We start from the raw sequence: 27,653 nt of genomic DNA, 5'->3' as shown, positions 1-27,653 counted from the left end.
TTTTTGGGTAATCCTGCACATTATCCGACCTTGGATAAGAGATGACTTACAGATATCCCTCGAATCGCTTGCTCTCAGGTATTCCTACACATCATCTGACCTTAGATGTAATATGACATAGAGATATTTCTCGAATTGCTACTCTTCAGGTAATCCTGTGCATAATCGATCTTAGATATGACGCGACTTATAGAAAATCCTTTGAAATATTAATTTGGTAATCTCGTATATTCTCTGGTAAGAATTTGTTGCGACTTATGGATAACCTTCAAACTATCGATCTCTGGGTAACCTTGCACACTATCTGATTAGGATGTTGTTACGGCTTACGAATGACCTATGAACTATCAACTCATATGTAATCTCGCACGCTATCCTATTTCAAGTAATGTGACTTATAGATGACCCTCGAATAGTTAATTTTAAGGAAATATCATATGTCGTCTGCTTTCAAATAGCGACTTAAAGACGTCCCTTTGAGTCATGTGTTTTTTAACTTGATATGTTGATGCATGCTAATCCATAAAATATTGAAATATCCTCGAAGATGGGTTACATCATCTTTTGCGTGGTCTACAAATATAAAATGCTGAGATATCCTTGACGCTAGATCATGTTATCTTCACATGGTCAATGAATTTGGTGATCCAAAGCATCCTCTAAATCCAGACCTTATCGACTTGCATGACGAGAAATTATGGAGACTTGGTTGAATTGCTTGATGACCTTCTTGGCAATGAAGTGAAATGATATGGCCCTCTCGGTAATGAAATAAAAAGAAATATCCCTCTCAGCAATGGAATGAAATAGCACTCTCAATAATGGAATAAAATGAAATAGCCCTTTCGACAATGAAATAAAGTAACCCTATCGGGGATGAGATGATATGATATAGCTCTTTCAGTGATTTGAAAATTATTTCATTTGAGTCTATTTGTCTGCGTTTTTGCTTTCTACATGTACCTGTACTCAAGATAGACAGTTAGTAGACACAATGTCGCTTTCAATGGCAACCACAGTCACAATTTATGATAGTTTAATGACAAATACTCAGCATTGTAATCTGAATGACTTAGTCTGTTATTAATCTTCTCTTTTTTGAAGAAATATTTAAATAGCAGATCCACTGGATGCAAGTAAATAAATAAAGTCCTTTTATGGGGATTACTCAAATACCATTTTCTTTGCTTCAAGGCAAATTTTTATGATGACTTTCTGCTCTTCCTCCTATTGAGTGATCCTTTTAATTGTTGTATTTATCGTGCCGACTCCTTTGAATGCACCTGTGCACAAGATAAATATTTAGAAGACACAAAGCCTCTTTTGTTAGCGACTATTTTTTAGGAAAATTCTAAATAAAGTATTCATAAAGACTATCAGACGCCTCAAGAAATGAGATAAATAATTCAAAAGGTCCTCAATAAAGGGGTATTAAACCCGTCTTTGGGGCTACCTGAAAATACAGTTCTTGACCATTATATGCTTTGGTGTGGTTCCTACTCCGCTTGGGGATATTTGAAAAAGATTTTTATTTTTGTGTATTTATCCCTGCATCCACAGAAAAATGGTTAGTTTTGAGCGAAACTACTCTGTGTTGAGATCCTTCAATCATTGGATCACTCTTTGCCATCTTTTGGGTTCTCCATCATATTTGGACTTCCGCCCTGACTCCCCATTCCGATAGATGCTTAGGCAATCACCAAGTAAAAAGATGTGTATAGATTTTCAAAAATATTCTTGATTTTGAAAACCTAATTTCAAAAACTTGTGCAGAAGTATTTAGAAAATTTCTATCAATCATGTCATATGCTAGATCAACGAATGTCTTCCTTTTGAGGCTCGTCTATATCCGACATCTGATGGAGAATTTCCAAAAACTCATCACCGTTGCTGGAGAGTCTGACCAAAAGTTCTGTCATAGCTGGAGATCTAGTCTATCTAGACTTTATCACAGCTAGTGATTTCTAAGGTTTGACTTTGACCTTCTGGGGCTAGGGAATTTTAAATATACTCCAGTATATTAGTGGAAATTTTGAGGACCTCCTCAAAATTTCTGCCCCATATTAATACCGTTTGAGATAATCTCAGCATGAGAAGATTTGAAGTTTTTACTAATCTTAATTCTCTTTGCTGGATGATGATCTTCTTCTTTTGTATTTTTGAGATTTCTTCTCAAAACTTCTGCCCAATTTCCATTTTTTAGGGTGATATGACTGAGCTATTGTGGCGCCTACGTATCCCGTTGAGGCAGGAATCAGGTCAAATTTATTTCAAGCTATGTTAGGGATGTATAGAAAAATCTAATGGATTGACCGAAGCCGACATAGGCTACTTATGTATCCCTTTTTGGGAATTCAGGTCATCACGTAGTTCATAAATTAAAAAAAAAGGTAAATTCTCTTAAGGGGTTGACCGAATCTAACATAGGCCGCCTATGTATCCCTTTCTTGGAAATTCATGTCAGACATAGTTTGTACTAAGACCCATCTTTAGGGTTAACTAGCCTTGGATACTCTTATCCATCCCACTAGGATAGAATTAAGGCATATATGCATTACACTTTATGAATGACCTGCTTTCATTGCGTTTGTCTTGATTAAAGGATGGATCAACTGTCCACTTTTCTTTGAGAGAATTGATAAGGTTCCTTCTTGCTTGGTTTTTCTAGATAGACATTGACCCTGGTTCTCTTAACTTGATCATTGCCTCCCTGGTTAACCACCACAGGTTCTTTAAGGTTAGGACTTTCTGGATTCTCAAACTCTTTGGTTCTTCTGTTGAATGTTCTAAGATCATTGTCTCATATTCATCATTATCTTTCTTGATTTTCTCATTTTTCTCTTGACATTACATGACATTGACTGGTTTTAGATGTTTATTACTTTTATCAAATATCAAACAAGTTTGATAATATCAAGTAGATAAAAAAATAAACAGTAAAGATTTTTTCAATAGGAGAGGCTTATGTCAAGTTTTGAGAAAATATTTACAAACTCTAGATATGACCAGTAGGAGTATGGGTCTACGCCATTTTTAAAAGTATAAAAAGCAAAAGAGAAGCAAATAAACTTAAAAGGTAGGTATCGAGCCTTATCCATAGTACCGCCGACTTTGTAGAAAATTAAATTTCATTTTTCCATCTACCATTTTTACCAGGAAGTAATAAGTGGAGTGAAAGTCCAGTTCCATAACTTTTTTCTATAGTTCATCTTCCTTGATTCTGGATATCTTGAAAAATTCTTCGATGATAGCATCACACTTTTTCCTATTCCATCCTCGAGACCATTGCTTATAGGTTTTGAAAAATGACTAGTAGAGTCTAATTTTACTACTAGTTATTTTTACTTTCTTGTAACAAAGCTATAATCAAGAGAGGAATCTTTACTCACTTTGATCTAGTGGAGTAGGGATATTTTATCATTTTATGCCAACACAGAGTAGTTTCTATTACCGGTAAAGTAAAAACAACTCAAAGGCTAACGTGTTATACTCTATTAGTAATAACTAATGCAAGATGATAAGGTAGAAAGTAAATACATAAAGTTGTTTCTCCTATCATGCGAATTGATCCATAGGGTAATGATGACTCAAAAAATTCAATGAATAGGATTTTGCTCATTGATATAGATAAGTAGAATTTATCAGGAAGGTCCAACTCTTCTTTTCCCAGACTTATATCTTCTTTCACAAAGGCGGGACAACAGAGCTTTTAAAGATAGGGGGTGGCTGAAAGGCTGCCTATGTATCTCACAGGGGAGGAATCAGGCCCTACGCAGTTAGAAAATTAAAAAAAAGAGAATTTTTTTCATTTTCATTCACTAGACTTCATTACATTAGGGGGAAGTAAATACAAGGAAACAAATCTCGCTACATTTAAAGCTTGATTCTAAATAGTGGAAAATGCTTTAATTTTTTTTAGATTTCTTTTGCTTCATGGATGGTCCAGCACGAACTCCAATTGAATCTTTCCAATTCTGATAAAGTTCTCCAAATCAAAGTGAAAAGTTTGACACTTCTCAATTGTATGTCCTTTGGTTTCATTATGATAGTGACATTGTCCTTTGATTCCATTATGATAGTGACAAATGTCATCACCCTTTCTCCATATTGTAGATCCTTTATTATTTTTCTCTCGACTATATGGAGGATCTTTGCTTGGACCAACTTGGATTAAACATCCTCATAGTTGTCCATAAAAGTCTTGAAGTACAAATGATGAATTGCGGGATCACTAGTAATGGACACTCCTGATTCTACCCTATCACACTCCAACATGGTGTGAGATTCATACAAGTGAAAAATTTTACCATTGTCGATCAGATCACATATTTTGGATTTCAACATACAACATCCATCTGTGGTGTGACCTTTTTTAAAAAAATGGTAAGCACATCTCTTATGCTCATCTATAGAGTCACATGGTGGACCTTGAGTCTTAATTGTCCACAAAGCTCCCATAGCTTGCAGTGTTCGATAAATCTTTGAGACTTTCACAATTTCTGTTTCTCTCATATAGTTCCTTGCACTTTCTTTGAGTGTGATTTGTTCGTCTCCTTGCCTGAACCTTGAAGGCAAGAATGTCTCGTCTTCATCTTTTCACCATTCTTTCATTTCATTCATGAATTCTTAGAGGGTCATTGATATTCCTTTATGCATGAGGTTGTCATCTTTTGATATTTTTCCCTTCATTTCTCCTATTATCTCTCCAATTATCCCAATAGCTATTTCAAATTTCATAGCCAGTTGTTTGATCTCTCAAAGAAAGGTTTCTTTCTGGCCTTTCTTTTTTTTTTCCAACATCTGATCGAACATAGAGATCTTTGCTTTGATTAGGGTTGTTTGTTCCTCCAATTCCCTATTCCTTTCCATGACAACATCCTCTTTTTATTCAATCAAATAGGTTGACTTTGGTAGTCTTTCTTTTGACCACAACAATCTTCTTAGCCGCTTGATCACTTTCCATCTTTAGCGTATCATCTATTGGGTTTAACTCCACCAATTGTCTCTTAACTTGAGCAATTCTCTTATTGATCTTCTTGGTCCTTCCTATAGTGGCTTTTTCTAAGGCCATAGTCAACCTTTCTGAAGTGGTAGGAATAACTTTAGGAATTTTTAAGAATGATTGCGGACTTTCTGAGAGACTTAGGAGACTTAAAGTATGTTTGGTTGGACTTTTGGTATAGTTGGTGTATATTTCTGCCTAGAGGTGCTCTAACGAAAAATTAGATTGGATCAATTCGCCTTTGATTCGAATCAACACTAAACATATAAGCACATAAGAACAGTTACATCACGCAAACATATTGTAATTAATGTGCATCCTAATTGGGTACCCTTCTGAGCCAAGGGTTAGCCTATCAAGTTTGAAGGAAGTATATGTCTTTTAAAACTAATCCATTATCCAAAAAAAAAAAAATCAAAAATATTCAAGAGAGCATAGATGCCTACAAAGTAGCAAGTGAGATACAATAGTTGAACAAAGAGAAATAAATAGTCCCACGCAGGAGATAAAAATAGAAACATTCATAAATGCCTATAAAGTAACAAATGAGGTATAATTTTTTTAGGAAGGGAAAATAACATGAGAGAAAAATAGTCCCGGCAAGGGATAAAATAGAAAACTCTAGCATCCAAACAATCCTTCGTTGGTTTTCTCCTTCTTAGCTTTGTCCACCTCACGTCATATGCAGTATCTATTTGTAATTTGTATACTTCTACCAATCTTTTAAAGTAATCATCTGGCTTGAGCGTTACCTTGAATCGTCTTACGGGAATTGGTTTATCCATACCTATACAAAAGAAAATGAGGTGATCCCTCCCCCACCCCAAAATATAATGAATTTATATTAATTGGCATAGAATTCCTTAAACACATAAGTATGATTCGTCTGTGATTGACTCGTGGTCAATAGACGCAGGATCGATTTTCTACTGGGTCCAATAACCCCTCAAGTATTGAGTCGTCCCAGGCTCATGCCTAAAAAAAAGAAATTTAATTTTCGCTCTATCTTAGGTGTCTAGAGTGGGTTTGGACCAGGTTCCCAGGTGGACAACTTGGGTTTGGAAATACAAACAGTCATCAAACGCCTAACGTGCCAATAAACCATCGTATTTTCAACATTTTATTTGAAATTGAACAATAGGGGTCGGGACATCCACAAAATCCCAAATAATTTATCAGTGCCGGCTCAAGGAGGAAGCAACTAAAGCCATGGCTTTAGATCCCCCCAAATTAAAGGCCTCATATTTTTATTAATATTTAATATTATATTATATATATTATGCAATTAGTATCATTACTTCTTAAAAACAACAAGATTTATGCTTCTTTTTTGGGAATTTTATAGAGTTTATTTAGAAACAAGTAGATATTATTCAAATAAATATTTCTTCCATCTCAATTTATGTGTTCTTTTAGCCCCGACAGTTAATTTGACTAATTTTTGAAGCTAAATAAGATTAGATTAATGCAATATTTTAAAACATAGATGTTCAAAAACTAACATCTAGTTCAAAAACTATATAATAAGCACTAACATGTAGTCACATGAATAGTCAATATACGTACAAGATGGCATATACACCATCACTATAAAACAAAAAGAAAAGAAATCAAATAAACATATTTATAATTTTATCAACAAAATTTATGGGCCTTCATAAAGTTGGCTTTAGGCCACAATTCGCGTCAAGCCGACAACATTTAATTTCTGTTTTATCTCTTTTAGGATCGAAGGGTTTTGAAAACATTATTTTCGACTTTTTAAACTATTTTGAAACCTTAAAAAAAAGTTCAAAATAATTTAAGAAATTACAAAGTTGCCACTTCATATTTTAAGAAAATATCAAGAAAAACTAAAGATATTTTAAAGACTTAAAAATAGAAACAAATCTTTAAAATTAGAAAAAAAGGGTAAAAATTCAAATAACTCCTAGAGAAGGTTTTAAGGCACTCAAGAGCATCCATTAAAAAATGATTGACTAAAATACAATTTTGAATAATTTGACTAGCTTTAAAAAATATGGTTAATTTTGTAAAATCTTGAATTCGTTTGCAAGCATTGCATTCATTTTATTCAAGTGCAAATTAGTTTAGTTAGATAGAGGAAAAATTCTCTCGAAAGGAAAGATGTACTTGAGCTCAATTCTTTCATCAATTTGATAAAATAAATTAGAAAGAAAATAAAAAAATTGTGAAATTTTGGCCAAGTATAAAAAGGTTTCAATTTTTTATAAGGAAAATCTATTTTTTATGTTGAAGGGAACATTGAACTTCTGGGTATAAAAGACTATCTATTAGTAAGGCTCGAACAGAAAGATTGGAATTCTCTTTAACTTAAAACAAACTAAGCTAACACATTGATAAATAAAATGTCATTTCAATTTCTAAAAGGCTTGATCTTAAGGAAAACATAAAGAGCCTAATTTTATTAATTCAAGAATTTAGACTACGTGACGAATTACAAAGAAAGAAAAATATAAAGATAAAATAGAAATGACAATTCAAAAGGGAATTAATTTGATTCAGCCAAATTTAAGAGTTCATCACAACCAAGAAATCAAATATAATCTTCACTATATAATAAACTAAAGAAGAGAAGTTAAGATTTGGACCTCTGATTTGGCCCATTAGCATTTGCCCAGATTTTTGGGCCTACTTTTTGTGAATTTTTTAGCCCCTTTTCAGTTGTATACCAGCTTCTCATTTTCATGTTTTTATTGTAGACACACTGTATTTCGGTTTGCAACTTTGTATATCAGTTTCCTTCCCTCAGTTTTGCTCCTTTTGAACTTATATAGCAGCTTCCTAACTTTGCATACAATGTAACTTTGTTATATATCTTTGTACTGCCTTGATCTTGACTTTGGTCCATTTTGAATCTGGTGGAGGCTTGACTCGATGTGTTGGACTCGAGCCCAATGGGAATGTGAACGAAGGATGGGAGGGCCCAAATGGACCCAATAGTTCACATGTATTACCAGAAAGGAGAAATAATAGTTAGTACTCATTCTTACAAAATAATGCAAGCAAGAAAGAGGCCAACAATCACTTTAAATCACATCAAGATTTTGCAATATTTCCTAATGAAAATGAGGTCAAACGAAGGTTTTTGGAAAATGATTAACAAGGCATAGGAACCAGGAAGTCGATGGCCAAAACACACCTTCATTATCATATTTGTAGTAATGCATTTTAACTAAATCAATCTAGAAAGATGAACTCATGCTTACATAGCTTAGACAAAACAAACGTGTACAAGGATGACTATCTTAAATCTGAGCATTACTACCTTACCAACTCATACCAAAATCAGATTATGAATCATTTATTGAAAAAGACATTTTATATTTAAAGTGCATTGACTAAAGAGCAAAGAAAATCTGTCAAGACAAATAGGTCGAATGTCTTGGAAACATAAAGGAGATTATTACGAGGATGCTTTAACCAAGTAAACAAACAGATGAAGGAATCATTCTAGTTTAAACTACACTTATGCTAGTTGAAACTTCACCAGATTTATGAATTTTGACAACAAAACACAGATGTATTAGTTTAGACACAAAACTAATCACAATCAATGTTGCGCGCTTGAAATGCCACTTATTTCAAAGCTGATGAATGACAATAGGTGATCAAATTTTATACACACAACCTCATCATGTCTGTTAGGATCGAGAATCCCGGATAGTGCGAAATTAAACAAAGTAATCGTTTGAAGACGATAACAAAACGATAATAACGATAAGTTGAGAAAATAAAGGAGGCACAAATTTAACATGGTTCGGTCAACTTGACCTACGTCCACAACCAAAAGAGAAGCAACTTCACTAAACACCAATGAAACAAAAAGAGTACAAAGATACAAAAGAGAGTACAAAATTAGAGTAATTAAATACTCTAATAGCCCAAATACCCAAAAGAATAACCTCACAAAGATCACTCCAAAGAAGAGGTTCACTCAAAGTATTTCTCAATAAAACTCTCTTACAAATACTCTCTACAAAGAAGAAAACAAACACAACTAAATCATCTTCAAATGTTGGTGTTCTTCTCTAAATGGTATATTTCAAAGAGGGTGGAAATGCCTCTATTTATAGGCACAAAACAAACCTACGTTGATATCATCAATGACATCAACACACTACTTTGCCAACCAAATTTGACAAAGCTAACAAATGATCTTGCAAGTGCTTGGTAGCAACTTTGTTTGACCAAGTGTGAATCTAAGAAACAAACAAAAGGCCACATTACAATGTCATCTTCAAGTAGACAAACATTAAAGCAAGCGAAACAGGGGCAATGACGGATAGGCAACAAGTTCAAATTTGTTTCATTGGTGCCAAATAAGAATCGGAATGACGACCTTGATGAAATAAACTTCAATCCCAAATAATACTTTTTAAAACCATTGTTGCATACTCACTCATATTTGTTATAAACTAAACCAAAATCACGGCCTAAATTTGTCTCACTCATTTTTTTTTCAAGCCACGAACAAATATTTTGAGCAAACAAGGATGTCTCGGGCAAATTCAAGTATAATCGTCAAAACAACTTGAACTAATCTATCAGGACAATGGAAAGGATTACAGTTTACCAGAGTCAATCATAGAACTATTTAAAATTACGTCGTTATAAACATGCTCCTTATCCACATAACAAAAATCAGGCAAGACCAGTCTTAATAATCGCAGAACAAAGGAAATGAAACAGAAGCAATCAAAGAACAAAAATGAAGTGAATGAGCTGATTACCTCTTTTGGGACAGTAAATCAGAACTTTAAGTTCGTCGAAATTCTTGCCACCACCTAAATGAACTTGGATTCTTAGCCTAGATATTCGAGCTCAAATGAGTCTTATCAAATTTCTTGGTACCAAAATCCTTATTCGGATAGCAAAATCCCACACTTTTTGGGGATTTTCGCTATCCAACCTCTCCAACCTTTTTTAAATGAAAACAGTAGTGGTACTTATCGGAGTGTTTTGGGATCAACTTTTTGAGGCCGGTCGATGTGGAATGGAGTAACTTCAAGGGTAATATCGGTATTTTCAGAAAAATTTTCTTAAAGGATAAAGGTGTGAGCTGGACTTCGTACTATTTCTTACGAATTTGAATTTCAAAATTACAAAAAGGTTGAGTTGTTGCATCGCGGGTCGAGTCATTGGAATTAGCCATTGTTATTGGGTGTTGTTGTCGATGTTTTGCCATTGTGTCTGTTGTACGTTGGAGTTGATGCAGTTGTATGCAATATTATTGTTGTTATACGTTGATTAAGAGAAAGGGAGAAGGGGAATTGGGCCAGGTCGGTGGGTACTTTTGGGCTACTAAGATCCGGGTCTTTGTGTTGGGTGAAGTTGTTGTTATTGTTTTGTAGAGAAAAGGAGAAAAATGAGCTTGGGCTGGTGAGGTGTTTGGCTTGTGGGCTGATTTTTGGCTGCTGTGTTTGTAATTGAAAGGAAAATTGGTTTTAGGCTATTTATTATATAGCTAGTGACTAAAAATTTAAATAGTTATATTTAAATTTTAGCCTAATCAAAATTCAATTAACCAATTGTATTGTAATTATAGTCGAATTGATTTTAATTAAGGTCCAATTTAAAAATTGACTAAATTTAAACATAATTTGAAATATATTAACAACTAATTCGATCCCAAACTTCTTGATTCAATAAAATCAAACAAATATTTTTCTAAAATGAATAATTTTGACATCACATCAAGGTTTTAACCATTTGTATCAATTTTCAAGATAAACCTTGATTAAAATTTAATTTTCGTAAAATAATTATTTAAGTAACAAAATTATACGATTTCATATATACGAATATAAAAATACATAATCATTACTTAAAATGACAAAATTACCCAGATAAATATTTTGGAAAGTTTTTATTTGAATAAAATAAATATTATAATTTTATTTAAAATCGAAGAAACTCAAAATTAAACTTGGTGGAGGGCAAAAATTAGGTGTCAACGCCCACGATTGTACCTTGGTTTGTAGGTTGGAATTCTTAACTCGGATAAACTTAGGAGCCAAAACCCTGCCTAAGATCGTGGTTTCTCGTCAAGATTGTGGTACCCTTTCGTGGTTGGGAGGTATATTTATCAACTTTCAAATTTTTTAGGCTATTTCATGCAAATGAATGGATTGTATGTAAAATCTAACCACGATCTTGGTTACGTTCGTACTATCTCATTGTTGAATAGTGCTTCACTAAAATGACCATAACTCTTAGCTACGGAATTGGATTAAGGCAAAACTGAATGCGTTGGAAAGAAGCCTCAAAGACCTTTCATTTGTTGGGTCTTGATATTAAAAATACTTCATAACTAGGAGTTATGATCGTTTGAAGTTGTCTATAGGGAGATTCTTTGCAAGAAAATCACCGATAAGAAATGTTTCAATTTGGCTATGAGATAGGAGTTACTTGTGGCCTTAAGACATATATAAATCATTTCCCATACTACCAAATAATGATATTTGACTTTATATATTCTTGAAGCATGGTCTAATCTTAACTTGAATTATCAGGGTGTTACAGAACAATAAGTTTCTAATTCCCATAATAGAAAACTTGTTGGATGAGTTGGGACAAGCTGAAGTGTTCTCTGAGATTGACCGTAGGGCCAGATATCATCAGGTAAGAATGGAACAAGCAGATGTACACAAAACAACATTTAAAACTCATGAAGGGTAATATGAGTTTTTGGTTATGCCTTTTGGGCTAACTAATGCACCTTTTTCCTTCCAGTATCTCATAAATATTGCTTTCAAACCAGTATTAAGGAAATTACTTTTGGTCTTCTTAGACGATATGCTGATATATTGCAAGGATATGCCAACTCATATACTGCACTTGAAGGTTGTGTTTGACATCATGCATCATCATCAGTTATATGCTAAGGGGTATAAGTGTGGCTTTGTGGTGCCTGAAGTAGAGCATTTAGGGCATTTTATTAGTGTTGATGGTGTAGCCACTGGACTTAAGAAAATTAAAGTTTTTAAATCTTGGTTGATACCTACCACTGTGAAATAATTAAGAGGGTTTCTTAGCCTAGCAGAGTACTACAAGAGATTTATTAGAGGCTTTTGTGTCATTACAAAACCTCTTAATGATCTATTGAAAAAATATTACCTTACTTGGAATGATAAAACTACTACTGCATTTGAGAAGCTTAAAGAAGCACTGGTCACTGCTCCAGTTTTGGCCTTAATTAACTATAGTGATATGTTTATTATTGATACTGATGCAAGTGGGATATGTATTGGTGTTCTCTTGATGCAACAAGGTCATCCAATATCCTATATCAGTAAATCTTTGGCTCATAAACATAAGACTGTGTGTATGATAGAGAATTATTGGCTCTTATACTTTTATTGCCTAAGTGGTCTGATTACTTGTTGAGCAATTACTTGATAGTTAGAACTGACCAAAAAGCCTTGAAATATTTGTTTGATCAGAACATTCATACTGAATTTCAGGTTGTTGACATCTATAAATTGATAGCTTTTGATTTTTCGATTCAATACAAAAAGGGGCATGGCAACAAGGCAGCTGATGCTTTTCCAGGAATCAAACGGCTGAGTTACTAGTTATATCCCTATTAAATCCTCATAATACCTTACTTGCTTAAACTAAACAGTATTGGGTTATTGATCCTATAATAAAACGGCTGATTACTAAATTGCAGCTTCATCCCCAAAAATCCTATACATGGATCAACTATCAACTAAGATGGAAGGGCAAATTGGTTGTAGAAGCTGATGTACAACTTAGGCAAAATATCATTTAATTGTGGCATTCAACTCCTAGGGGAGGTTATTCAAGAATGGATGCTACCATCAGAAGAATGCAATCTCAATTTTACTAGAAATCTATATTTCAAGATATCAGACTTTTCATTAGCAAGTGTGCTATTTGTCAAAGACACAAATACAATGTGTCTGCCTATCCTGGACTTATTCAACCTTTACCTATTCCATATGGGGTATGGATAGATATCAACTTGGATTTTATAAAAGGATTACCTAAGTTTAAAGGTAAAGATGTTATCTTGGTGGTGGTGGACAAATTGAGTAAGTATGGCCACCTTATAGGGTTACAACACCCTTATACAACTCAAATAGTGGCTCAAGTTTTCTTCGGTAATATCTTTAAGCTTCACGGTATGCCTTCTGCTTTGGTTAGGGACAGGGATCTAGTGTTTTTGAGTTCTTTTGGGCAAGACCTTTTCCAGCTCTAGGGTGTTAAATTACATCACTTTACTGCTTACCAGCCTCAAACTGATGGGCAAATAGAGGTTTTGAATAGAACATTGCAGACATGCCTCATATGGTTTTGCACAAATAACTCTCACGAATGGGTTTTTTATTTACCCTTTGCTGAATAGTGGTATAATACTACCTACCATACTGCGACCAGATGCTCCCCTTATGTGCTTTTGTATTGTCAAAAAATCCTATACATTTGCCCTATCTAGCTGGTGAAGCTCAACTAAAAATAATTGATAGGTCTTAGAAGCAAGGGAAGCCATTATTGAGTTGTTCAAATTCCACTTTTTCAGATCTCACCAAAGTATAAGTGATATGTATAAAAAAAAAAGATAAATAATTCATGAAGGGTGACTGGATCTATTTGAAGTGTTAACCTAAAGGCAAGTCTCCGTGTCCTCCAAGCAATTCAACAAGCTGGCGGCTAAATATTTTGGCCCTCATTTAGTTCTAGGTAGGGTTGTTAAGGTGGCTTACAAATTATTATTGCTGTCTATTGATGTTCTTATCCATCATATCTTCCATGTTTCACAATTGAAAAGATGCCTCCATTTATACACATGTCCAGTCCCTATTGACCCTCACCTGAAGTTGTGTTGGATAGAAGAATGGTCAAGAGGGGTAATAAGGCAGTTTTCCAAGTTCTTGTCAAATGGTTAGACATTGATGTAGATGATCAGGCTACTTGAGAGTATCTTAATGAGTTGCAACTAGGTTTCCTCATTTCCATCCTTGAGGACAATGATGTTTTTCAACCGAGGGTGTTGATGCAAGATCAAGAAAAATAAACAAGCTCTTAAAAGGAATTAATAGCTTGTAGTTAAAGTTTATTCAAAAAATAATTTACTGTGCATTCCATTTTTACCATTTATTCATATAGTTAGTTATAGCTACTGTTCATTCTGTTAGCATTCTTGTTAATGACTGATATTTCATAAGCCCATTAGTTGTACTTAGTCAACTAATACAAATAGCTTGTAAAAGGTATATAGCCAAGATCCTAGCCTCCAGTTCTCTGAGTTAGTTTGTCTTTTTTTCTTTTTTTTTTTTTTGAAGAATCTTGCATCTACGGACATATGGCCTTAGAGAATATGTCGTATATAGACAGTGTATGTTGATTTTATGTTTCAATAAATTTTGAAACAAATACATCGGTTAAAGATTTTTTAAGAGTTCTGTTTCAATTAGTTTTGAAACAAATGCATCACTTAAAGTTTTGAGTTACAAAGAAAATGAATTTGATAAATTCATTATTTATAAGTTTTAAGTTACAAAGAAAATGTATTTGACAAATTCATTATTCATTAACTTTTACGTTATAGGTTCGTAAAAGAATGACATTTTTTATTTTAAAACATACATGAACCTATTAACTATTACTTAATTAATATGTTTCTCATGCATGAAACTTTCATCCTATAAATAGTGCTTTCTTTGGTTTGAAAAGACAAGCACTCAAAACGACTTTCCCCTTGAAAACACTAGAGAGACATTGATCAAATGGTGAAATCACCAATTCAAGAATAGAAGAGCAACATTCTTGAATGCTACTTGTTTTGTGGCTTAGTTGAATCCCGAAGATAGAGTTGTCACTTGTTCTTCCGTTTGCTCGTGGGAGAAACTCCAACTATCTTCAAGAAGCGTATTATCATGCCTCTAAGCCAAGCAAATTTTATTTTAAATTTCTTGTATAATTATCATTATTGTTCTAACAGTGTTCACGGTATAACTTCACAACGAGGAGAAAGAAATGTAAAACAGTTGAACTTTATCTTTACTTCTAAACCTTGACTTTCTTTACGTGATAGTTGAAAAAATTACATCAAAGAATAAAAATAATAACTAAATCTCTATCTCAAACTAGTCAAGATCAGCTGCCTCTGCCCGGTCCAAAAATTGAAAACAACAAAACTATACCACAATCCCATATTAATTGGGATGGGCTACATCAAAAATTGAGAAATTAAGAAAATAAACTCAAAAAATTGCTAGGACCATTAATTATATGTGCTTTTAGTTTTCAAAAATTTAAAGTGCCACAGGAGGAAGGAGCCACTTGGAGCCTTCAATATAGGCAAGGGAAATAAAAGGCTTTGCCTCTGCATCACTTAATTTCTTCACATATCCAACTCTATGATCCATTGCTGCTCCTGCTCCTTTGCAGTTATATTCCCCGTAATATATTGATCTGTAAATAATAATAATTTACATTTTATGTGTTGATAGTATTAAAAAAAAAATAGATGCACTTATATTGAGTATGGAATTTGAAAGCAAAAGAGTTTTTTTTATTCATGATCTAAAATAAATAATAGATATTTATGTGAATACAACTGTTTTATTAAGAATAACATAGAAGTTTTAAATTAAAGTATTTTTAAATATGAAAATATATTATTTTTGTAGAACATATTAAAATAAAACACACATCACATAAATTTAGATAGAGGCCGAAATACCAATATGAGCATATTACACTTACAAACTTTTTTTTAATTTGTTTGTCATATATAGTACTGAAAAAAGAAGAGTTGGTGACACTAGATAAATTTTGTAGCTTAAATATAAAGTTCGTCAAAGATTCTATTTATCGACATGTACATACTATCCAAAAAGAAAAAGGTATGTAAGAGCAATTTAGTAACAGATATTACACTTACAAACTTTTTTTTAATTTGTTTGTCATATATAGTACTGAAAAAAGAAGAGTTGGTGACACTAGATAAATTTTGTAGCTTAAATATAAAGTTCGTCAAAGATTCTATTTATCGACATGTACATACTATCCAAAAAGAAAAAGGTATGTAAGAGCAATTTAGTTACAGATTAACAATGATATTGATAACTAATTTTTATATATATATTTCATTTTGTAGTCTATACTTGCTGAATGCAAGAAAATCCAACAATAAAAAAATAAATTTAATTTAATTTTATATGTTGATAGTGACTTACTTGTCGTTTTCGGGTTTTCCATTATCAGACCATCCTTCAGGGTGAACAACATCAGTCATATCAGTATATGAAAAAACAACTCTAGAGAAAGGCTTCCATGCCCTTCCCAAGTATGCAGTTTTTCCAGTACCAGTAACCATACAATGCACAAATGAATATCCACTATCTACATTTGCTTCACCCCTTGCATGTGCTGTTATCATTGCCATTGGATCCCCTGGAATTACATGTAACTCTGTGTTCTGTATTTTCCAAAAAAAAATATAGAATAAAAGAATATTTCATTAAGTATGTTCTTCAAATGATCAGGTTATGTTAAGTTGAATTTGAACGGGTGAAATAAGTTGATTTAATAAAAGATAGGCTCAAAGCTAATTCATGCTGAAATGAGTTGGGTCAAGTAGGTTGGCTCAAGTAGGTTGAACAAAGGTTATATCCCAATACACCCAACTCAGTTACCAATTTTCTTTTTTAGTCTTCTTATAGTTTGTTTAATTATCAAAGACTAATATTTTCTTTTCATTATTAAGATCAAATAACATATCGAAAAAAAAAAAAGTTTTTCATGGATCAATTTAACAACAACAAATCTAGTACATTACCACAAAGTGGAGTCTGGAATTTTCATGAATTTGTTTAAGTAATTTATTTAATCCAAATCAGCACCAACTTTTGGTTGAGCTGAATCGTACGAGTCAAAATAGATTGAGTAAATAAATGAGTGAGTCATTCATTCGCTCAGAATTGAACAAATTGGACAAGTCATATTTGCATGAGCTAATTTTGTCATCCTTATCTAAAAATCAAGTTTAAATTATGAATCGATCTTAAGCAATTAAAAAAGGATTATGAATAAAGATTAAAAAGAATTGATTTTTCGTTTACCAGATATAAGGATTTGCCATTGCCAAAGATGAAATCAACAGTGCCTTCAATATAACAATCTTTAAAGAAATGTTTGCCACTATCATCACAAAATGTATCTTGAAATCCAAACATTTTACAGTTATACAATGATGCTTTATCTCCTCCTGTCCTCAGTGCTGCTGCTTGGGCCAATTCCCTTTTCCCATCTGGTCGTGGTGCAGAATTCTAATCACAAAAATTATATAAAGAATCAAATATATTAGACTTAACATTATGCCCAAAAAAAAACTATTGATATTGGAAGACCTAACGAATCAAGGAATTTTTTTTTTTTTCCTACCAATTGGGGCTCTATAGGGATGGTCTATAGGGTTTATAACTATTCTTCTTATTCTAACATGCTTAGCTAGTCAAGGTTTAAATTTTGTTCTACTCAAAATTTTCTGCTTCAAACCAATATCTTCCACTTGTTCGATTATTGTTGAACAGTTTTAGATATTAAACTATATTTCTTAGAAAGTAATTTTAATATGGCCGATTTTTTCCTCTTTGATAACCAATTTCGTAATAGCACCTTTTGCTTTAGCAAATTGTCTATCCCTTTTAGGGTGGGATGGGGTGGTGGGTCCAACTTCTTGAATCACATTACTATCTTATTTAAGAGTTTAAACTGGATAGAACAAAATTTTATTTTCTTAATTAAATCTCACTCTCCCACATACCAAAATAATTATATTTTATGTACGGACCCAACATGTTTTATTTTTTTATAATAGGTCAGAGACTTGAACCTAGGACCCCTACATGTTCTAATGTGATAATCTTATCTAAAAATATAATCTATTAGAGATCAGAAAACACACTTTTATCTTCTCAAATTATTGAAGATGGAATTACATAGCTGCTCAAGGATCATCGTGTAATTAGCATTAGGAAGTTTGTTAGAAGATATTTTATTTAGGTATTTGGTGATAGCTGTCAAGTTAGGCAGTTAGAGTAATTTAGTTAGCTAACTAGAAGGTGTATATATACATGTACTCTTTGATGTAAAGTTTCAGTTTTCAGAATAATACATCAAAACTTTCCTCTCTACTTATTCATTTTTGCTAACAAGCTAACTCTTATAGCCTGTGATCTCATTCAGAGCCTAACAATGGTGAAATCTAACATGGTATCAGAGCCACACGATCACCTTTGGTGATTCATTGATTCTGTTTCATATTTCACAAGCTTCGAAATTGAGAGCCCTAGCAATGGCAGTCGACAACACTTCTTGAAAATCTATGCCCCAATCATCCTCTGTTTTTTAGCCCAAGTGATAATTATGGTGTTGTTTTGATTTCTCTACAACTTACTGGATCTGAGAATTACTCTGTGTGGAGTCGTGCGATGCGAATTTCAATTCTAGGTCGAAACAAACTTGGATTCATCGATGGAACATACAAAAAGAAAAACTATGGTTCAAATTTAGCAACTCTCTGGGAAAGGTGCAATGCGATTGTTCTCTCATGGATAACAAACTGTGTCTACAAGGAACTCCTAAGCAGCATTGTTTACTCATCCTATTCTACTGTTGTGTGGAATAATCGTAAGGAGCGGTTTGATAAAATTAACGGTTTTCATGTTTTTCAGCTGCACAAAGAGATCGCAACTATTCATTAAGGTACTGATACTATCTCTGTGTATTTCTCTAAATTGAGAGAAAAATGGGTGGAATTTGATAGTATTGCACCAGTTCCTAGCTGTGATTGTCCGAAATCTCATGATTATGTTGATTTTATGCTTCTTCTCAAGCTCTTTCAATTTCTAATAGGGCTTAATGACTCATATGAGCAAGCTCGAGGTCAAATTTTGATGATGATTCCTGTTCCTTCTGTCAATAGAGCGTATTCTATGTTAATTGAGAGGGAAATCAAAGAAGCATTTCGTCAAACACATTGCCTACTGAAACTAATAAAATTACTGCTTTGCTATCACTTTGAAATGTGTCTGCACAGAGGTAAAATAGATATTATAATTCTTTTTGTGACTATTACAAGATGAAAGGTCACACAAGAGATGTGTGTTATAAATTGGTCGGTTATCGTAATGATTCAAGGTTTAGGAAGAAGGTGGAAATATGACTCATCCTGGACACTCTCAAGGTAACTTTCACACTGCTCATAATGCAGTCACACACTCTTCTTCCTCCATTCCTCACTACCACAGAGCTGACACTCATGATCAATTTGGGAGTAATGGGAGAAATTCCAAATTTAATAAAGGGAAATGGACTTCTAGGTTTGGTCGCAAACTTGAAAGCGATGAATGCAGTACTAGCACTGGTTCTAAAGAAAGTGATAATACTTTAGCTGACTGTGAGAAAGATGGCTCGTATGGTTTAGGTACAGGTGGAGGCTTTACTAAAGAACAATACAATCAAATTCTACATCTTCTTCACAAAGATGCAAAGCTGTCAGACTCAGCACCACAGGTGAATTCTATAGGTAATTCTGTTGCTGCACTTATGGTTGATCATAGCTCAACTGAGTGAATTGTGGACACTGGTGCCAAAAACCACATGACACCTCACTCTCATATACTTACCAACCTAAAGAACACTGCACCCTCACAAAATAAGGTGCAATTGCCTAATGGTACTTTTACTGATGCCACACACACTGGATCTTGTTCCATCTCTTTGGATACCACCCTCCATAATGTTCTACTTATCCCTAATTTTAAATTTAACCTTCTGTCAGTTTCTCAACTAACCAGAGCCTTACATTGTTGGTTATTATTCTTTCCTAATTTCTTTATTTTACAGGACCTCTACAGTGGACAGGTGAAGGGGATTGGTAAAGAGCATAAAGATCTCTACCTTCTACCTGTTCAAGCTCCCAATAGAGGCCCTTTCACTACATCAAAGTCTTTACATGTTCGAAATATTATTGATCCTACCTCAGTCCCACTCACGATTTGGCACCAAAGACTTTGTCACACTTTCACTTTTGTGTTGTCTCATCTATTTCCTGTTTCCTCTAAATTTAGTATACAAGATATTCATAATTGTACAGTGTGTGCACTAGCTAAACAATCTAGACTTTCATTTCCTTCTAGTACTTCTAGATTCACTTGTCCATTTCTACTTCTTCATGTTGATGTTTGGGGTCCATGTAGAATTCCAACTCATGATGGAAATAGACTTTTTGTCACTCTTGTTGATGACTATTCCAGAATATTATGGCTTTTTCTAATCAAATTGAAAAGTGATGTTCTTGTTGTTCTTCAAGATTTTCTTATCTTGATCAAAACTCAGTTTGGAGCTTGTGTTCATATCATTAGAATAGACAACGGTACAGAATTTGTAAATCATGAATATAGTAAATTGTTTAAGTCCTTAGAGATTGTCCATCAAAGAACCTGTATTCATACTCCACAACAGAATAGAGTTGCTGAAAGAAAGCATAGACACATATTGGAGGTGGCTAGAGCAACTAGATTTCAGGGTCATATTCCTCTCAGATTTTGGAGACACTGTGTCTTAACTGCTGCCTATATCATAAATAGATTACCCTCTCCTGTGTTGAAAGGTCTATCTCCCTATGAGGTATTTCACAAAGTCAAGCCTTCTTTCTAATATCTCAGAGTCATTAGTTGTCTTTGTTTTACAACATCCATTCCTAGAGGTGATAAGTTTCAACCAGGGGGTGTGCCAGCAGTTCATATGGGCTATAGTCAGTCCTTCAAAGGATACATCTTATATAATTTGCTAGATAAATGTTTCTTTATCAGTCGGGATGTCATCTTCAGAGAACATGTGTTCCCTTTCTCTCAACCATTTTCTACCTCTTGGCACCTATTCTCTACTTTTGAATCTGATGATAATATGTTTATACCTCAAGATCCACCAATCCTTACTCCAGTGACAGATGAGATTTCTCCATCATTACCTCAGGTTCCAGCTCCTCAAGTTGTTCCACCCATCATTCTTGATATGGTTCTTCCTACTAGATAGTCCCAAAGGGATAGAAGACCACCTATTTGGCAAAAGGACTATGTCATTGCCTCAGATCATTCCACAAAACCTTACTCTATTGATGAGTTTATTTCTTATGCACATCTCTCTCCTGCCTATCAATCCTTTATTGCAATAACATCAAATGAGATTAAACCAACTTCTTATAAGGCAGCTTGTTTAGATCGTAGATAGATATCTACCATGAAGGTTGAGATTTCAGCTCTAGAAGAAAATAACACCTGGAGAATTATTTCTTTACTTGCTGGTAGATCTGTTGTTGGTTGTAAGTGAATCTTTAAAATCAAGTACAACAATAATGGTTCAATTGAGAGATTTAAAGCCAGACTTGTGGTAAAAGGTTTCAGTCAGAAAGAAGGTCTTGACTACCAGAAAACCTTCTCTCTTGTATTAAAGATAGTTACAGTGAGGTCAGTCCTTGCAATTGTTGCAGATAACAATTGGCATGTACATCAAATAGATGTCTCAAATGCCTTTCTTCAAGGTGATCTCCATGATGAGGTGTATATGGAGTTACCTCCTGAATTTCAAGCTCCAACAAGATTTGCTGAGCAGAGGGAGAAACCAGTGTGCAGGCTCATCAAATCTCTTTATGGATTGAAACAAGCCCCTAGAGAATGGAATGTGAAACTCACTACAGCACTGATCAACCTTGGTTTTATTCAAAGTCAGTTGGACTATTCACTATTTACTAAAAAGGTTGGATCAGCTCTTATTATACTTTTAGTCTATGTGGATGATATTTAAATCACAGGGAATGATCTTACTAGCATCAATAATACTAAAGTAGTTCTTCACAAGATCTTTAAGATCAAAGATTTGGGAGAACTTAGATATTTCTTGGGCATTGAGTTTTCTAGATCAGAGAAGGGCATTGTTATGCATCAGAGGAAGTACTCATTGGAGATCATTTCAGAAACTAGTTTAAGTGCAGCTAAACCAGTATCTACTCCATTGGATCCTAACACAAAGCTTACCACCAAAGAATACGATGATGTGTTAACAAAAATAGTGATGATCCACTGTTGACAGATATTGGAAAGTATAGGAGGTTGATTGGTAAACTCTTTGTATCTAACTATTACCAGACCAGATATATCATTTTTTGTCTAGACATTGAGCCAATTTCTAAATCAACCTAAGAAATCTCACTGGAATGCTGCTTTAAAGGTTGTGAGATATGTAAAAAATAGGCTGGATTTGTCATACTATTTATATATAAGAAACTCACTGTATTTTGTGATGCTAATTGGGCATCATGCCCAAACACAAGAAAATTTGTATCTGGTTTTCTAGTTAAACTAGGAGATTCTCTAATTTCATGGAAATCAAAGAAGCAAGGGGTGGTGTTAAGGAGCTCAACTGAGGCAGAATACAGGAGCATGTCAAACTATATAGCTGAGGTGGTCTGGATAATAGAACTACTTAGAGCATTGAAAGTTGATATAGATATTCCTGTCACTATCTATTGTGACAACAGATCGGCTATGCAAATAGCTGCTAACCCAGTGTTTCATAAAAGAACCAAGCACATAGAACTTGATTGTCACTTTATCAGGGAGAAAATACAACCAGGGAAAGTGGAAACCAAATATATATCAACCAAGGAGCAATTTGCAGATATACTTACAAAGGGACTAGCTAAGTCACAGCATCAGACATTGTTATACAAACTAGGAGTGCACAATATCTTTGCACTCATAGTTTAAGGGGGAGTATTAAAGATGGAATTACATAGCTGCGCAAGGATCATCGTGTAATTAGCATTAGGAAGTTTGTTAAAAGATATTTTATTCAGGTAGTTGGTGACAGCTGTCAAGCTAGGCAGTTAGAGTGATTTAGTTAGCTAACTAGAAGGTGTATATATACATGTACTCTTTGATGTAAAGTTTCAGTTTTCAGAATAATACATCAAAACTTTCCTCTCCAATTATTCATTTCTGCTAACAAGCTAACTCTCATAGCCTGTGATCTCATTCAGAGAATGGTGAAATCTAACACAAATTCTTATCTTCGGCGCACTCATTGTTCTCAACTCAAATTATGTTCATTATGAATCTGCTGACTTTAGATCCTGAATTCTCTTCTAATGAAGCAAGAATACTTACCACAAAGTTGATATTAACAGCACTGAAGTATTCAGATTCAACAATCAATGTGGCACTTTCAACAGTGTTATATTCTTTTGCAGTTCCATGAAATATAAGATTTGGGACATTTTTAGGGTCTCCATATAATGTTATGAAAGGTTTTGACCTTTCAATTTTGACTTTTTCTGTGTAATTTCCACCTCCAATCCAAATAATCACTCTTCTTGTATTCCCTGCTGGGATGCTGTTAATGGCTTCTGTTAGTGTCTTGAAATCACCACTTCCATCTACCCTCACCTTCAACGTTCAAACGTAAATTCAAAATTTAGAATCAGTAAATTTAAATTCTACTAAAGTTGGCATTAATCTCAAATTGAAAACTCTTACAAAAATATTGATTTATATCATACGGAAAAAAAAATACAATAAAGAGCTAGTACTCTCTCTTCGTTTTATTTTACTTGAAGATGTTTGAATGCATGTGGGAGTACAATGGGTTTGTTGTTGTTTATGTTTGAATGTGCATGAAGTTTAGAAAGGAAAAAAAATAAAATTTCTATCTTAACATTAACATTTATATAGTGATCAAATCATGTCATTAAGGTAAAGCAGAAAGGTTAAAACTAATTTTTTAAATATATAAAAATGCCTGTCTTTTTTAATAACTAAAATGAAACTATCACAGATTTACGTTAAATGACCATTTTTTAATCCACTATTTAGATTTTGTCCCTACTTTTTTTAAATTCGTCGTGCAAATGTAGCCCCTGGACCGGCAAAATATTAGATTGTACGTTGTCTAAAGTATCATGACTAATATTTTCTCATAAGATTTTTAGTTTACTCAAAAAAAATATGTAGAACGCAACCTTAAATTTGGTAAATTTCAACAGAAATAAGAGAATTGACCATTTGCTAAACAACTATCCAGAAAGGAACAATCGACGAAAATGCAATATGGAAGCATGAAATATGTTTATGAATAATCTACAACAACAACAATGCGGTATAATTTTACAAGTAAAATTTGGAGAGGATGGTCCGTACGCAACCTTACCCTTTATTTATGAATAAGCTAAGAGGAAAGAAATTTAAAAAAATATATGTAAAAAGTCACCTTAATGATAGTTTTATTAGCCTCAGCAGCTACAAGGGCAGGGTCCAAAGTGCCCTTTCTTGTATCTATTGGCTTAACATTGGCATCAAACCAACTATTTAATTGTGATTTATCAGCTGGAATTGGTACCAAATCATCAGAAAAAACTCTGGGGATGAAAATAAGAATGGTTAAAACAATAGTTTCAATAGCAAAAATTGTGTTTTGTCTAGACATTTTTTTGATTAATTTCTTGAATTGAAATTGACGTTTTTATTAATTTTTACTATACAAATTTACTAAGTGTGGATATTTATAGAGTAAGAAAGAGGAATTAGAGGTAGATATTAAATTAAAATTAGTGGGAGATAATTTAGAGATAAAGGAAAGAGAAAATAACTATGTGGTAACACTAAAAAGGGGCATATGGATGATGGGATATTATTGAATTCTTGAAATTTTTTGCATGGTTTGTTTTGCTAATAGGTAAGTATTGGAAGGCAATACGAGTACTACGTTAATAGATGGTTTTTATTTAAGGTTGTTATAATTTATAACAATTTGGTTACGAGCACTTGCGTTCTAATTCTATATATATATATATATTGATAGTGTAAAAATATATTTACGCAATCAAGTTATTTATTTATTCAAATTTGAGTGCTACCTCTAGTTTCTCTTGTTAAACAAATTTAGAAAATAAAACCAAACCCACTTTCCATTTCAAGAAACCAAAAAAAAATATGGCTGGAAAAAACATTATATTTGTTGTGGAGACAATTATTATAACTATTATTATTTTCAATATTATTGGAGTATTTTGTGATGACTTAGTCCCAATACCAGCTGATAAATCACAATTAAATAGTTGGTTTGAAGCAAATGTTAAGCCATTAGATGCAAGAAAAGACACTTTGGATCCTGCCCTTATAGCTGCTGAGGCTAATAAAACTATTATTAAGGTTATTCTTTTTACACATATTTGTGTCGAAACTTGTGAACGTTTTATCTAAATATTTAAATTATGAGAGAATTTTAGATTTTATTGTTTTATTTTATATTATAATCTTCAAGATGCCTTCCACATGCGGAACTGGTATTTTTAAGGACGAAGTACGTTGATTTAATAATAGGTGACGATTAAATTTGATCATGGACTTGTGCGTGCAATAATATACATGTTAAAGTGCGCAACCATATTTCTTTTTCTCATAGATTAATTCATAATAAAAATATTTGCTTGTTTTTCTTATTTTCTTTTTGTGTTTGATCCATTCACCAAAACTATATCGTCTATTGTGATGAGTTTAACATTATCCCCTACTTTGTATATCGATACAAACAACTTGTACATAAAGGGGGACATAAAACCATAACCTCTGACACATATGATTTTTAATCATGTATTTTTCTGGTATATAAATGAGAGCCTATATCCGTAATACTTTTATTTATTTAATTATATATCAACACGCCCCTTATGTCCGAACAATTTTTATATACTTTATTACCACACTTATCTGCCTCACGTGCATGCTCGAAAAAATTCTTTCTCTAATAAAGGGTGTTGGTGAGGTTTGAACTCAAAAAAATTTTCTCCTATGATATCATGTCTAAATATGTGATGATCTTATTAATAAGACAAAGTTATTTATTAATTATATGTGTAAAAAAGTCAATTCTAATAGAATTTAAAATTTACCACTCTAAATTCTGAATTTACCTAACTACAGGTGAGGACAGATGGAAGTGGCGATTTCAAGACACTGACAGAAGCCATCAATAGCATTCCAGCAGGGAATACTAGAAGAGTAATTATTTGGATTGGAGGTGGAAATTACACAGAAAAAGTCACAATTGAGAGGACAAAGCCTTTCATAACATTATATGGAGACCCTAAGAATGTCCCAAATATTATATTTCATGGAACTGCAAAAGAATACAATACAGTCAATAGTGCCACTGTGATAGTAGAATCTGAATACTTCAGTGCTGTTAATATCAACTTTGTGGTATGTATTCTTTCTTTTATTTCTAATTAAAATAAAAATAAAGTAATGTTATCATGATTTCAAGATTCAGAACGAGTTGATTTAGAATGAATATCATCTTATATATATTGTTCTAGTCAAGTAGGGGTGGGCATCGGTCGGTTCGGTTCGGTTTTGTATGTTATCGGTTCGGTTTATCGGTTTTCGATTTTTAAATATGCAAAACCAATAACCAACCAATAAGATAATTTTTATCGATTTTCGGTTTTTCGGTTATTGATTCTTAACGGTTCGGTTTTCGGTTTAACCAATAAGAAAAATACTTATAAAATAGAACCCATCTGGATCAAGTAGCGAAGGCGGTCGACGAGGGAAATGGAAACAGAAATGGGTCGGATAAAGAAAGACAGCAGAGGATTCAGTGGAAGTAAAGGCTTCAGTGGGAATTCATAGTTCAAGAACTCCATCTCTGTATAATCTTTCAACCTAACTCTTTTAAGATATGAATGCTTCAGAAATTGCATAAAACAAATGATTTACTTGATCAATATAGTCAGGGACTCCCTTGCTTCAAGAATGTTTTTCTCGTTTAAGAAATATTGCACTTACATAGGTGTTAGACTATTCACTGTATTCAATGACTAATTTTAAGAAAATATATGACTTATAACAAATTATAGCTAGGATATGTGGCTTACCAGATGCCCTAGAATATTTTTACCTTGTTCAAGCTTTTCGAGAACATCTATATCTTCCTCAATCTTAGTGAGTACAACCATCAATCTTAGTCTCTCGGTAGATCAGGGGGTTCGGAGGTCTGATTCTCAAGATTTGTACCTGAGGAAATTTACATCTACCAGTTGTCAGGGGGTTCGGGCATTGTATAATCTCCCTCCCTTCGTTAATTATCAATGGAGGAGCAAGTTATATGCAAGATTAGGAGGTGGATTCAACAAATTCAAAGAGGGTTTCTTATCAGGTGGATGTATCTTTTCTCAATGGACTGAATCCATCTTTTGTAGCATCAAAACGATAGATTTCACCTACATACTGGAGATTTCAGTTGGAACAAAGAAATGGTTAACAGGTACACAGAGACAGGAAGTAGAAAGGAAAAATAATTAGGAAGCTTACTAGATGAGGTTATCAACAACACCAGTGGGATGGTATTGATGATCCGAAGACGCAGCAGCTCAAGTTGTTCATTGACAAAGAAAGTCATGGAGATGCAGCGGAAAGGGAAGAAGATGAAAGGGATTTTCTTAGTTTCTCATTTCAGAAACCCTACTAGATATTTAGTTGATATATTTGGATATGATGAGTCAAGTTGGGTCGGGTCAGTTGACCCTTGGTTAATA

The 27,653-nt window shown here is 33.4% G+C and overlaps 2 protein-coding genes across 2 annotated transcripts in view; one reads left to right on the top strand and one right to left on the bottom strand.

The window, feature by feature from the left end:
• Positions 1 to 15,029: 15,029 nt before the first annotated feature.
• Positions 15,030 to 24,592, bottom strand: LOC107871096 (pectinesterase 1-like). The gene is made up of 5 exons (XM_016717894.2): positions 24,326 to 24,592; positions 23,227 to 23,505; positions 17,119 to 17,325; positions 16,234 to 16,475; positions 15,030 to 15,466 (listed from the first exon to the last, which is right to left on the bottom strand). The coding sequence occupies exons 1-5, from the start codon at positions 24,539 to 24,541 to the stop codon at positions 15,307 to 15,309; spliced, it is 1,104 nt and encodes a 367-aa protein (XP_016573380.1). The 5' UTR covers positions 24,542 to 24,592; the 3' UTR covers positions 15,030 to 15,306.
• A 331-nt stretch (positions 24,593 to 24,923) lies between these two features.
• The window catches only part of LOC124890022 (pectinesterase 1-like), an 8,410-nt gene continuing 5,680 nt past the window's right edge, over positions 24,924 to 27,653 (top strand). Inside the window, exons 1-2 of the mRNA XM_047401916.1 lie at positions 24,924 to 25,266; positions 26,038 to 26,316. Coding sequence (XP_047257872.1) covers positions 25,048 to 25,266; positions 26,038 to 26,316 — 498 coding nt within the window. The 5' untranslated portion in view covers positions 24,924 to 25,047. The remainder of the gene's footprint in view (positions 25,267 to 26,037; positions 26,317 to 27,653) is intronic.

This window comes from Capsicum annuum, unplaced genomic scaffold (genome assembly GCF_002878395.1).
Source record: "Capsicum annuum cultivar UCD-10X-F1 unplaced genomic scaffold, UCD10Xv1.1 ctg1000, whole genome shotgun sequence".
In the NCBI taxonomy this organism is placed as follows: Eukaryota; Viridiplantae; Streptophyta; class Magnoliopsida; order Solanales; family Solanaceae; genus Capsicum; species Capsicum annuum.
The sequence above is the reverse complement of the archived record's forward strand: the minus strand, read 5'-3'. Positions and strand labels throughout refer to the sequence as shown.

Bases quoted from the DNA above. Each gene is read 5' to 3' on its own strand.
- LOC107871096 (XM_016717894.2), bottom strand. From the start codon at position 24,541: ATGTCTAGACAAAACACAATTTTTGCTATTGAAACTATTGTTTTAACC. The intron at 23,506-24,325 runs GTGACTTTTTAC...TGAACGTTGAAG, and splicing joins CTAATAAAACTATCATTAAG to GTGAGGGTAGATGGAAGTGG. The intron at 15,467-16,233 runs GTAAGTCACTAT...TATTATTTACAG, and splicing joins GGAAAACCCGAAAACGACAA to ATCAATATATTACGGGGAAT.